The sequence below is a fragment of the Rhinatrema bivittatum genome, chromosome 12 (assembly GCF_901001135.1).
Source record: "Rhinatrema bivittatum chromosome 12, aRhiBiv1.1, whole genome shotgun sequence".
NCBI classification, from domain to species: Eukaryota; Metazoa; Chordata; class Amphibia; order Gymnophiona; family Rhinatrematidae; genus Rhinatrema; species Rhinatrema bivittatum.
This window is the reverse complement of record NC_042626.1, coordinates 69,785,496-69,798,670: the sequence shown is the minus strand read 5'-3', so window position 1 is coordinate 69,798,670 and position 13,175 is coordinate 69,785,496. Positions and strand designations below refer to the sequence as shown.

General features: G+C 46.4%; 2 protein-coding genes across 5 annotated transcripts in view; both read right to left on the bottom strand.

Annotated features, from left to right (window-relative positions):
• Positions 1 to 2,880, bottom strand: part of LOC115074368 (kelch-like protein 11) — a 105,013-nt gene extending 102,133 nt beyond the window's left edge. Inside the window, exon 1 of one of the 3 annotated variants that reach the window (XM_029573750.1) lies at positions 2,361 to 2,880. In XM_029573750.1, the coding sequence (XP_029429610.1) occupies positions 2,361 to 2,809 (449 nt within the window). In that variant the 5' untranslated portion in view covers positions 2,810 to 2,880. The remainder of the gene's footprint in view (positions 1 to 2,360) is intronic. The other 2 variants (XM_029573751.1, XM_029573752.1) reach the window with 2 other exon arrangements.
• A 4,130-nt stretch (positions 2,881 to 7,010) lies between these two features.
• Positions 7,011 to 13,175, bottom strand: part of ACLY (ATP citrate lyase) — a 95,120-nt gene continuing 88,955 nt past the window's right edge. For both annotated transcript variants that reach the window (XM_029572130.1, XM_029572131.1), the window contains one exon: positions 7,011 to 9,229. In XM_029572130.1, the coding sequence (XP_029427990.1) occupies positions 9,135 to 9,229 (95 nt within the window). In that variant the 3' untranslated portion in view covers positions 7,011 to 9,134. The remainder of the gene's footprint in view (positions 9,230 to 13,175) is intronic.

Genomic DNA, 13,175 nt, shown 5'->3' with positions numbered 1-13,175 from the left:
AAACTGAGAAAGGGAGAGCATCCACTAAAACTCATTTTTAGTATTGGAAGCAGCATCAGTGGAAGAGCTCCTACAGCCACATGCAGTAGCCAAGGTATAACTAACTGACAGGCCGATACAGTAAAGCGTGGCCGCGGTTACCCTGCTTCTAACCCGCTTCTAACTCACAATTTGGCCACGTAAGTCCAACCTGCGATTCACTACCCCTTTAAAAACTCATCCTTACCGCTTCTTTAAGTCAACCGGTAACCCTTTCCGCCCGCAGCATGTATATGAGATGTTAACGCTCCGATTAGCTATTCCCTCCCATACAGCAATGTGCGCCCCGATTATCTCCTTTTTAACCTGTAGTTTTGCCGCGCATTTAACCTGCTAACTTACTGCCTACCCTTACCCCTGCGTTAGTGTGGAGCATCAGGTCAGCAAGACGAAATTTCATGGGCAAACGACCCCCTCACCCTGGCGTTAGTGTGGTGTGACAGCAATAGGCAGGCTCCGGTCAAAATCCTCCCCTCCCGAAGCAAGGCGCAGGGCGAAAATCGGCTCGACATGTCATTAAAACAAAAGTAAATAAAAGTATAATAAAAGTAAACTTACTGCATGTGAATTTTCTTTGATCAGTCCTTTCTCCCCTCCTCCCGAGGCACGCACTGCGGCTCCCCTGCCTCCCGGGAGCAGCCAGCGGCAAAAGCGGCTGGCGAAAGCGTGCAAGCGAAAGTGAATGAATGCACGCCCGTACGCGGCGGGCGTGCATTCATTCACTCATCTTCGCCCGCGGGCGTGCATACATCCATCCAGGCGGAGGGAGCCGGCAGCAAAAGCAGCTTCCAGCAGCCCCCGCCGGCGGTGAATGAATGCACGCCTGTGCGTGCAATTTGGTCGCTGAAGGCGTGACATCACGACGTTTGGCGTCACGGCATGTGACATCGGTGTTCATTAATGCACTGCCTTGAGCGCCCAAATTGCATTCATTCACCTTCGCCGGTGGGGGCTGCTGGAAGTCGCTTTGGTTCCCCTGCCCCTGCCGGCGAAGGTGAATGAATGCACGCCTGCGTGTGCAATTTGGGCGCTCAAGGCAGTGCATTAGCGAACGCCGACGTCACACGCCATGACGTCAAACGTCGTGACGTCACACCTTGAGCGACCAAATTGCACGCACTGGCATGCATTCATTCACCGCTGGCGGGGCTGCTGGAAGCCGCTTTTGCCGCCGGCTCCCTCCGCCTGGATGAATGCATGCCCGCTGGCGAAGGTGAGTGAATGAATGCACGCCTGCCGGCTCCCGCCGCATACGAGCGTGCATTCATTCACTTTTGCCCGTACGCTTTCGCCCACCGCTTTCCCCCGGGAGGCAGGGGAGCCGCAGTATGCGCCTCGGGAGGAGAGAGAGAGAGGACTGTTCAAAGAAAATTCACATGCAGTAAGTTTACTTTTATTACTCTTATTGCACTTTATTCACTTTTGTTTTAATTTTCACATTGCCTTGCTTCGGGAGGGGGGGAGGGGGGGAAGAGGACTCGAAATCCCCCCTGGTACCTGTCATTTCAAACGTCATTTGAAATGACAGGTACCAACGCACCCAGGATACTGTATAGGCACTGTATAGCGCTCTATAGGTGATCCGAACTGTGCGTGCGGCAAACGCGGGTGCGCCTGGCCGTAATGCACCTCTTCCTACAGCTCCTTACTGTATCAGCCTGTGAGCTGGCTGCTCCCTTGTCCTGTATATAGAGGAAACTGGTTCAATGTGTTGAATTCATATGGATCTCTGCCTCCTCTTGCTTTTTTACTCCAAGTCCATATTGCTATCATAAAGGATGGTGTGTCACATAATGTTTATGTTAATATAGGTGTGTCTTGGCTTGAAAAGTTTGGGAAACACTGGTACAGGAGAACCAGGCAAGGGCCATATTGTTTACATAACTGAAAAAGCAGAGAACTTTGAAGTGAATCCAGTTTTCAACTGTGAACCAGCATAAACGACAAGATAGACCTTGTGAGCAGATGCTTTAGCTCCTATTAAAATTATCACAGCTATACTTTATACACTATCAAAGAGCTCTCACAGCACACACACTATTTGAATATAGATTTGAAATATTCAGACACTACACGTAGACCATACAAGCTTTTATAACGGATATAAACTCTTGGGGGGATGTTACTTCACTTACAGCTAAATCATGACCAAATGAGCAGCCTATTACCATGTCTACAGCCATGATCATTCTAGCAAAACCTGCAAGTCCAATAATGCTCTTTATAGCCATCTGTTCTCCAGGTCCAGCACCTCCGCCTTTCCTCGCTCCCCCATTCCAACCTGTCAATCCTCATCTCTCCTCCCCCCCCCCCGGTCTCACCTGTCCGCCAGCTCCAGCACTTCGTGCACGCTGCCGGTATAGACACGAATCTTGCCCGTGTACATGTACTGGATCACGGCCTCCACCGTCTCCAGGTCCGGGCCGGGCTCCGAGCTCCACTTGCGCATCTCCACGCGGCCGGAGCGCGATTCCTCGAAGTGCCCGGAGAGCAGCGGTGTGAAGTAGTCGGTGGCGGCAGCCAGCACGGAGCGGTGCGCGCGGAACTCGCCGCCGCCGCCGAAGGCCAGCGTGATGTCGCAGAAAAGACCCATCTTGCGTTGCTCATTCTGCCGCCATGACAATTCTGAGCAGTGGCAAGCCGAAACGAAATCCTCAGCCTCCGCCAAGGCGCCGTCTCCGCCCGCCACTGGGTCCTCGGACGCGGAGACGGGAGCGTCGAGCTGCACGGGAGGCGGCAGGAGCTGAGAAGAAGCGCAGGCCGCCGCCATCTTCCTCTCCCGCCTCCCAAACCCTCACGCACCAGACCAACGGACTGCCCAACCCTCTCTGCACGCATTTTTGACGGCTGTGCGCCTGCGGAGACGTCGTTGTCATGGTAACCACCTTCCCTTCATTCAGCGGGTGCACTAGCGGCCATGTTGGGCTTGGTAGAAAGCAGCAGCCATAGATTTGGGTTGTATTTAATCATAAATAACAAGAGTGGAAGTCTAAACAGAGAGGGTCCTAAACCTGGCTTGGAGGACATAGTACCATAGTAATGACGGCAGAAAAAGACCAACATGGTCCATCTAGTCTGCACAGCAACCTTCCCAAGGTAATAACTGCTGCTCCGTACAGGTTACCCCCAACCTTTTTTTATTTATTCCCATCTTCTAGCCTTTAGGAATCCACAGTGTTTATCCCATGTCCCTTTGGAATCCTTGACAGTTTTAGTGTTCACTACTTTTTCCATAAGGGCATTCCAGGCATCCACCATCCTCTCAGTGAAGAATTTCCTGACAGTGGTTCTAAGTTTTCCTCGCTGGAGTTTCAAATCGTGACCTCTACTTCTACTAAAATGCTGCTAATGGAAAAGGTTTGCTGATGACCATGGATCATTAAAACCTTTCACATATCTGAAAGTCTGTATCATATCACTCCTCCTCCTCTACTCCAGCCTATACAAATTCAGGTTCTTCAACCTCTCCTCATAAATCATTCGATAGAGACCACCCACCATTTTGGTTGCCCTTCTCTGGACCGCCTCCATCCTGTCTCCTTTGGGATATGGTCGCCAGCACTGAACACACTACTCCAGGTGAGGCCTCACCAAGGGGATCATCACCTCCCTTTTCTTACTAGATATTCCTCTCTATGCACCCCAGCATTCTTCTGGCTTTAGCTATTGCCATGTCACACTGCGGCATTGACTTCAGGTCGTTAGACACTATCACCCCAAGGGCTCTCTCCTGCTCCGTGCACATCAGCCCTTCACTCCCCCAAACACATACAGTTCTTTTGTATTTCCACACCCCATAGGCATGACTCTGCACTTCTTGGCATTGAATCTCAGCTGCCATAACTTCAACCACTCTTCCAGCTTCCTTAAATCCTGTCTCATTCTCTCTACTCCTTCTGGCATGTCCACTCTGTTGCAGATCTTAGTATCATCCGCAAATAGACAAACGTTACCTTCTATCCCTTCTGCAATGTTGCTCATGAAAATGTTGAACAGAACCAGACCCAACACCGATCGCTGTGGCACTCCACTTAAACCATTCTCTCTTCAGAGCAGGTTCAATTTACTATCACCGGTTGTCTTCTATCCGTCACCCAATTTGTAATCCATGCCATCACCTTGGAGCTGACGCCCAAGCTTCTCATTTTGTTGATGAGTCTTCTATGTGCGACTATCGAAAGCTTTACTAAAATCCAAGTAAATTACATCAAGCGTTCTTCCCTGATCCAGTTCTCTAGTCACCCAAAGAAATCAATTAGATTTGTCTAATAGGACCTTCCCCTGGTGAATCCATGCTGTTTGTGATCGAGCAACCCACCGGATTGTAGATAGCTCCCTATCCTTTCCTTTAGCAGAGTCTCCATTAATTTTCCCACCACCAAGGTGATGCTAACCGGCCTGTAGTTTCCAGCCTCCTCTGCTCCCACTCTTGTGAAGCGGTACCACCACCGCTCTTCTCCAGTCACTAGGCACTACACCCTTTTCCAGGGATCTATTGAACAGGTCACACAGTGAACTCGCCAGCACAGCTCTGAGTTCCCTTAGTAGTCTGGGGTGAACCTAATCAGACCCCATGGCTTTTGTCCACTTTCAGTTTTCTTAGCTCTTCCCATACATTATCTTCTGTAAATGGAGTTTCATCTACTCCACCCCCCTTCTACAGTCTTGATAACAAATGACTGTCCTCCAGGGTCTTCCTTAGTGAGCACTTAAGTATTTGTTTAATATTTCTGCTAATTCTTCACCTCTCTCCACCTATTGACCCTTTCCCCTTTCAATTTCACTATACCACTATGGACCTTTCTCTGATATATCTAAAAAATGTTTTGTCACCTCGCTTTATCTCCTCGGCAATCCTTTCCTCTGCTTGACCTTTTGCTTTCTTGATTACTTTTTTCATCTCCTTCAGTTTTGCCAGATAATCCTCCCTGTGTTCCACTTTTTGGGATCCTTTATATTTCTTAAAAGCTGCTATTTTTTGCTTTTATTACATCAGCCACCTCTTTTGTGAACCAGATTGGATTCTTACTTACTTTTCTAACATATAGATTTGTTGCTTTTGTAATTGCTCCTTTTAGTTTGGCCCACTGTTGTTCAACCTTGCCCATTTTCTCCCACTCTTAAAGTTCTGCCTCCAGATAGTTTCCCATTTCTACAAAGTTTGTTTTTTGAAGTTCAAAACTCAGATCTTTGTGTGACTTCTCTAGATCCTATTTGCAATATCAAACCATACTGTTTGATGATCACTGGTGCTGAGGTGGACACCCATCCAGACATTATCCTCATTAGTGAGCACTAGGTCAAGTATAGCTCCCTCCCTCGTGAGTTCCATTACCATTTGTTTGAACAGAGCCCCTTGCAGGCATCCACTATCTCTCTACTTCTGTTAGGTTCTGCAGAAGGGATTCTCCAGTTCATGTCCGGCAGATTAAAGTCATCAACAATCAACAATTCCCCCTTCTTTCCCACCTTCCTTGCAGTTCAGTTGCATGGATATTTTTGACAAAGTGCTACTCCTCCCTTTTGTCCTTTCTGTCATTTCTTAACAAGTTATAGCCCAGTATGGCCGTATCCCAGTCATGAGAATCTGTGAACCATGTCTCCAGGACAGCAACAACGTCAAAGTCTGCCTCCACCATTAAGACCTGCAGGTCTGGGATTTTATTGCCCAAACTGCGAGCATGTGTAGTCATTAGCAAGGGAGAAAAATTGGAAAGCTATGTTGCACTTTCTAGGAACCTTTTCTGTTTTTTTTGAGCTGATTGATTTTGATAGTCAGCCAGTCACGGTTTTAGGATAATGATAACGGATATGCCTGAGATATATGTCTGCACTGCCTCCATAGCTTGCTAATTTTATTTCATGCATATTCATTGTGGATATCCTGAAAACCTTGAGTGGCTGGGGGTCCCCCAGGGCAGGTTTGGGAACCACTATTCTAGGCTGTGATACCCTTAATTGGGCCAGCAGAAGTTATGAGCCTAGGGCATGTGAGCTTTATTTACATGGGTCCATTCTCCAAGCAGTGTGAAGGAAAGAACACACACCCTCTCCCCCACACACCATTTTCTTCACGATAAGTGCTGCCTTCTTTTGCAATACAAAATGATACTTAAGGAACCGCCAGTGTAGCATAGAACAAATAGAAAAAGTGGCTGGTGTATAATCCTGTTATAGAAAAAAGACTTATCTAGGAATATCTTGATACTATCTAATAGACAAAAGTTTATTTTGAAAAAGAGGAAAAGACCTAAGCACTGGAATGTGTCTGAAAAGATTTCAGAGATTAAACCATTTGTTGCAATCATGGGTCAAAAATCTCTTTCCAATAAAGTTTTATTTTATTCAAAACATATTTTAAAAATTTGTTTTGTAGATTTTTTGTTTTGAAAGTTTTGTTTTTTTTTTAATCTAAACAGTTTATTTTCTTCAAATTGAGCTTATGCCGTATCGAGAGTTAAAGCCAGTGACAAATTGGAACTGGTTTTTCTAAGGCTTTTCAGACACATACCAGTGCTTAGGTCTTTTCCTCTTTTTCAAAATAAACTTTTGTCTATTAGATAGTATCAAGATATTCCTAGATAAGTCTTTTCTGTAACAGGATTAAACACCAGCCACGTTTTCTATATTTGCCTTCCTTTGCAAACCAATGTTAAAAATAAATTAGGCATTGGACAAGACCAGAGCATAAAGTCTGGCAGAGTGCGCTAGTCGGAGCAGGCAGACTCAGGTCGGGGTGGGCCGGGTTACATGCAACTTCAGCCTTTCCTTGGAAATAGAGAGAACATTTCACAAGCCAGCCTGGCACCCTGTAGCCTTAGTTACACCTGGCAGAGGCAAGTGTTTTTCCAGAGCAATGTTCACTGCTGTAGATCCTAAGAAAGCTACCGGTATATGTGCTGTCAATGACCCTCTAAGAAATCTGACCCACTCCCCCACTGCTCGCCCTAGGAAAAAAACAAATTACAGTACCAGCTTCCAACTCTGCATTTTATTTAAGTACCAGACAGACATATTGACACACTATTATAGTATGACATGGCCCACACAATATACAGGTGGCATATGCAGAAAAAAAAAAAAGCAAACAATCCATAGTTTTCTGGAACAGTAATTTGGCAGAGAATGGACAGCTTCGGCTGCAGAAATACTTTTGTTTTAAACAGACAACTTTATTTCACAATTTTAAGAATTCATTTTTCCCTCACTTAACTCACACCCATGCCTGGCATGAGCCAAGTTCTTGCTGGCTCCCTCCTCTTGTATTATTGGTCTACACGAGCATATGCAGGCAACAAAATAATTAAAATAAAATAAAAAGCTACAGTACAAAAAGATCACTGACCACGAATGCTGATTTTCAAGCTTTTACACACTTCATAGCTGTCCTTTACTATTTTCTATTGCAGTCACTTTGGTGAAGAGGACAAGGCTATGGTAGATTGGCACAAAGAACAGGATTATAAGCAGCAGTCTGTGCAAGCTGGCAAGAATTTTGTTCCTATTCTATTTCTAGACCTGCCCTCTCCGCATCCCCCAATAAAAAGTCCAGCAGCAGCCTTTTGGGCATATGTACTCCATTCATGGCCATACTGTACAACAGATGGGACTGCTCCTGCCTCATCAGCCCTTGCATGTTCAGGGTGCAAGAGTCAGGTCCTGGCGTCAAATCTGGGGCTCCTGTCCTAGGGTCAGTCATGCCTACACCAGTTCTGCTAAGAAGGCCAAGTACTGCTGCTGGGAAACACTGTACTGTACTCTTCATTAAAATTAAGATCATTTATTTCTAACATATAAAAAATGTTGATTAAAAACATAATTCAGATCAGGGCTGACAGAACTAGGCCTGGCTCTATCCCACAGCATACATGAACCTAGGAAAAGGAAGGCTAGAAGTCCATTTGTGCAGAGGGATAAAACCAGGACTGGATCAGCCAGTGGGTGACCCCTACCAGATCCTGGACATAGTCATTAAAACTACACGATAGCTGCTTTCTGATTGTTTTTAGTTCTCTTTTCCCAAAATTAGGCAAGAGGAGAAAGGTTTCCCTCTCTATTTAATGATTTTTAATATATGCTAATCTTTTCCTATTTTCTAGGGTTCCTGTTCTTTAAATTTTTTCTTTCTAAAGAATGCACATTGGGCTAGTTGGCTGCTATTGCCAAAATCCATTCCAGCTGACACAGACCACTGCATTACATTCTGGATGACATGCAACCGATGCTTAGGTGATGGCAGATACATCTTTTGGAAGCTTTGCATAAATAAAATTAAGCTTTAAAACAAAAGAGAAGAGAGATGGTGAGGCAGACAGACATCAGAACATTACATATAATCCTTGGAATAAATGAGACAATGAGACATATACTTTGTACTGGCCCACCACAGTAACACCACCTATCCTGGTGCTTCCTTAGAAAAATCGGCCTAGCCTAGTGAAAACCTCACTACTCAACTTTGGTGCTTGCCCATGGATCAACAGGTCTGGTCTCCAAGATAATCAAATTACACTCGATCAGCCCATTTCTTATCCTACGTGTATCGCCTGAAAACCACACTTGTTTTGGGGTGGTAAGGAGAAAAAGTTATTCCAAGCAAGGTTTTAGTAGCCTTTTAAGTGTGCTTTCCTTTCATGGATCTCTCTCCCTAATCCTGTTGGAATCAGTCCCTTCTTCTCTAGCTTTCACTCCTCCTTCTCCCTGCTCTGCCAGCCTTTCCTAGCCAGCTCTTGCTGAAGATAATAGGCCTAAAAATTAATAGAACATCTGATGCTCAGTGTTATTGAGTGAAGCTCCTTGCCAAGGCAAGGAAATCCAGCAAAGGGAAGAGCAGCAGGACAAGCTGATGGCTAGACAGATGCTCTGCTACTTCTATTTAATAAATACAGCAAGAAGCAGAATCGAACACTATCACAATTTAGTAGCTACATTTATCAAAGAAAAAAAAAAAAAGATCCCACAATTGCTTGGAAAAATGGACTTCAATATCGTAATATTCAGTGACTATCTCAGATTCAAGTTCTGACTTTCGCAGTCTTCCAGGCACAACGGGTCACTTCCTCCAGGAGTTGCTGTCACAGAGAGCTGCCAGTAATTTACATAGTCATGTGCTCTGGAAGCACGTAGGAAATATCATCCCAGGGGTGGCGATACAGGCCTTGCTTCAGTCTCTTCTGGTCCAGGTAGTGTCCTGAAACAAAACGTTCGTGGCAATTATGGTTTACCAGATTGCCACAGCCCTTGTTGCCTCGGAAGTGCTGTTTGATGTGGCCATTGTTGAGGCTGCATTAGCAAGGGGTGCCACATTGGCAGTGGCTGTGATGGCCTGCCTCATCGCTGCTCTACAAGGCAAACTCCAGCAAAGATGCAAAGATTAGACTTGGGGTTCTAAGCCCCATTCAAGAACTAGTTTGTCTGAAGCCACCAGCTTAGATCCCAATGAACATCATTCTGGAGCCCCAGCTGCTGGCAGATAGACAAAGCAAGACCACCTACCCACTTCACAGTCACTGAACTCCTCTCAATAATGTTCACTTGGCATACAGTTTAAAGCCAATTTTTAGAGAGGCTGGGGAGATTGTAGGTCCACAAGTACCTTATACCTGCAAGTGAATTTTCAAGAAGTATTCATGGACTTGCAGAGCACCCATAGTAAATGCATGCACAGGAAAATTGGTTCTTACCTGCTAATTTTCATTCCTGTAATACCACAGATCAGAATCAAACCAGCAGTCTGCTGGTATTCTTTGTAACGCACCTCACTGCCATCAACATTTGTTGGACCCTTAAATCCCGAGTCAGAATTTGCAACAGACACGTTTGCGATATCGGGTCACTTTACTTTTATTTAAATAACATTTATATTTTGTATATTTTTGTTCATTTTCAATAAAAACCAATATGCTGATGAAATTTTGTTTGTTCGGAGGACCTAAATTTCAGCAGCATATTGGTTTTTATTGAAAATATACAAAAATATGAACAAAAATATACAAAATATAAATGTTATTTAAATAAAAGTAAAGTGACCCGATATCGCAAACGAGTCTGTTGCAAATTCTGACTCGGGATTTAAGGGTCCAACAAATGTTGATGGCAGTGAGGTGCGTTACAAAGAATACCAGCAGACTGCTGGTTTGATTTTGTTTACAAATTAGTGTGCTGGAATACACAATTGGTGTTTGCTGGGTTTGTTTTGTGATTGATACCACAGATCAGTCCAGACCACTGGGTTATTCATCCCTACCAGCAGATGAAGTCAGAGAACAAAACTTTGAGGCACTGCTACTTAACCAAGAGTGCCACCTGCAGTTCCTCAGTATTGACCTGTACCCAAGCCAAGATTAATCTAAATACCACTCGAACGGACAGAGGGATCAAAGGGTTGCAAACCTCTCAAACTGTAAACCATGTTCGTCCACAACCAAACATGAAAAGTGGAAATACCGCAGAATCTGCCTAACTATGATACACCTTAGCAGAAAAGTCAGTCTTTCAGAGTCAACTGGGAGGGCCCCTGGACTGATCTGTGGTATTACAGGAACAAAAAATAGCAGGTAAGAACCATTTTTCCTTTCCTGAACATACCTAGATCAGTCCAGACCAGTGGACTGGGCGGGCACCTGAAAGACCCGCATGCAGGACACCCTGCGTGCGGGTCCTGTGTGCACCCTGACACCCTGCGGGCACCCTGACATCTAGACTGTAATGTCTGGTAAAGGTATGAATCGAGGACCACATTGCAGCCCTACAAATCTCCTGAGGTGACAGCACCTGACACTCAGCCCAGGATGTGACCTGCGCCCTAGTGGAGTGCGCTCTCAAACCCACAGGAATCTGCTGCCCTTTACAAATGTAAGCAGAACAAATGGCCTCCCTAAGCCAACGAGAAATGGTAGCCTTAGAGGCCTTGTCCTCTTTCTTCGCTCCACCGTACAGAACAAAAAGATGATCAGAGCGACTCACATTAGTGACTTCTAAATAGTACAAGTCCGTCTCACATCAAGCAGATGTAACTCTCTATCCTGAGGAGAATCTCTCGACCACTCCGGAAACCCCGGAAGCTCCACAGTCTGATTGGCATGAAAGGAAGATACCATGAAAGGAAGGCACTGTAAATCGCCAAAACAGGTCCCTACAAGACAGGGCCTGCAGCTCCGAAATCCTTCTAGCTGAACAAATTGCTACCAGAAACACTGCTTTCAGCATCAAATCCTTCAGGGTCACTAAGGGACTCAAAGGGAGCTCCACAGAGAATGTGAAGAACCAGGTTGAGACTTCAATCCGGTCAAATCTTTTGCACCGCTTTACCCCCCTTGAGGAACCTAACATCATCAGGATGAGCGGACAAAGTCATACCCTGAAATCTGCCTCTGCGTGCTCCCAAAGCAGCCACCTGTACACGAAGTGAGTTGCAAGCCAAACACTTGGACAACCCCTGCTGCAGGAAGTCTAACACAAGCGACACATCCACCGGCAGGGGATCCAGCCGACGATGAAGACAACACACGTCAAAAAGATCCCAGACCCTAACATTTGCCATGGATATCGCCGGCCTCCTGGCCTGAAGATGTGTGGAGATGACTTGCTCAGAGTAACCCTTCAAATGCAGTTTCTGCCCTCAAAAGCCATGCCGTGAGACAGAAATGATCCTCCCGATCTGAGAATATGGGTCCCTAACACAGCAACTCTGGGAGATGAGCCAGTCTGAGGGGACCCTCTACCACAAGCCTCACCAGAGCTGCGAACCACAGTCTCCACGGCCACTCTGGTGCCACCAGACCCACACTCCTGGGATATGATTCTATGCGCCTGAGAACCTGACTTATGAGAGGCCATGGAGGAAAAACATACAAGAGGATTCCTGTCTGCCAAGGGCATACCAGAGCATCGAGACCCACTGAACCGACCTATTTTCTTTGACTGAAAAATCTCTCTGCCTTTGAGTTGAGTCGTGTCGCCATCAGATTCAACTGAGGAACGCCCCACCTTGCGCAGATGTAGTTCCAGGCCTCGGGGACAACGCCCACTTCCCTGGATCCAGCTGTTGTCTGCTGAGGAAGTCCACCTGCACATTGTCTATTCCCGCTACATGTGATGCAGCAAGACCTTAGAGATGATGCTCTGCCCAAGCAAATAACCTCCGAGCTTCCAGCACCATGGCATGGCATAACTCTTCATGCCGCCCTGCTGATTGATGTATGCCGCCGCTGTCCAAGAGCACTCAAACCATTCACCCCCTGAACAGGGGCAGAAAAACCTCCAGGGCTCAACGGACCGCCCTCGTCTCAAGAAGATTGATGGACCAGGACTTTTCTTCCAGTAGCCACAGACCTTGCGCCGACCAGCCCAAGCACACTGTCCCCCAACCCGAGAGACTTGCGTCGTGGAACCACCACCCAGTCCGGAAGTTCCAGGTCCATCCCTTTCTCTAAATTGGGACGAGACAGCCACCACGAGAGACTGGACCTGGATTCTCAAAGCAGAGGCAAAGGAAGATGGAACTCCTCTGAACAAGGATGCCACCTGGACAACAGCTCGCATTGCAGCGGCCTCATGTGCGCAAGCGCCAAAAGAAACAAGTCCAACGTGGAAGCCATGGACCTCAGAACTTGCAAATAGTCCTACACAGTTGGGATCACTAACTGAAGGAGGCGCTTCACCTGGGATTGCAACTTCGTCCCCCGGTCCGCTGCCAGGAAGACTCTGCCCTGCTGAGTGTCAAAACGGGCTCCCAGGTAAACCAAGGATTGGGTCAGCTCCAAATGACTTCTGCACATTTATGACCCAACCAAGCGACTGCAAGTTGAACGTCACCCTCTGGAGAGACCACTTGCACTCCTCCTTTGACTTCACTCGAATCAGCCAATCATCCAGGTACGGATGTACCAAAATTCCTTTCTTGCAAAGGGCCGCTGCCACCACTACCATCACTTTGGTGAACGTATGTGGTGCCGTCACCAGACCAAAAGGAAGGGCTCTGAACTGAAAGTGTTGACCCAACACCATGAAACGAAGAAACTACTGATGTTCCATCCAAATAGGAATGTGCAGGTACTCGTCTATGAAGTCCAGGGAAGCTAAAAACTCTCCTTTGTGGAACGCCACTATTATGGCATGCAGTATCTCCAAGCAAA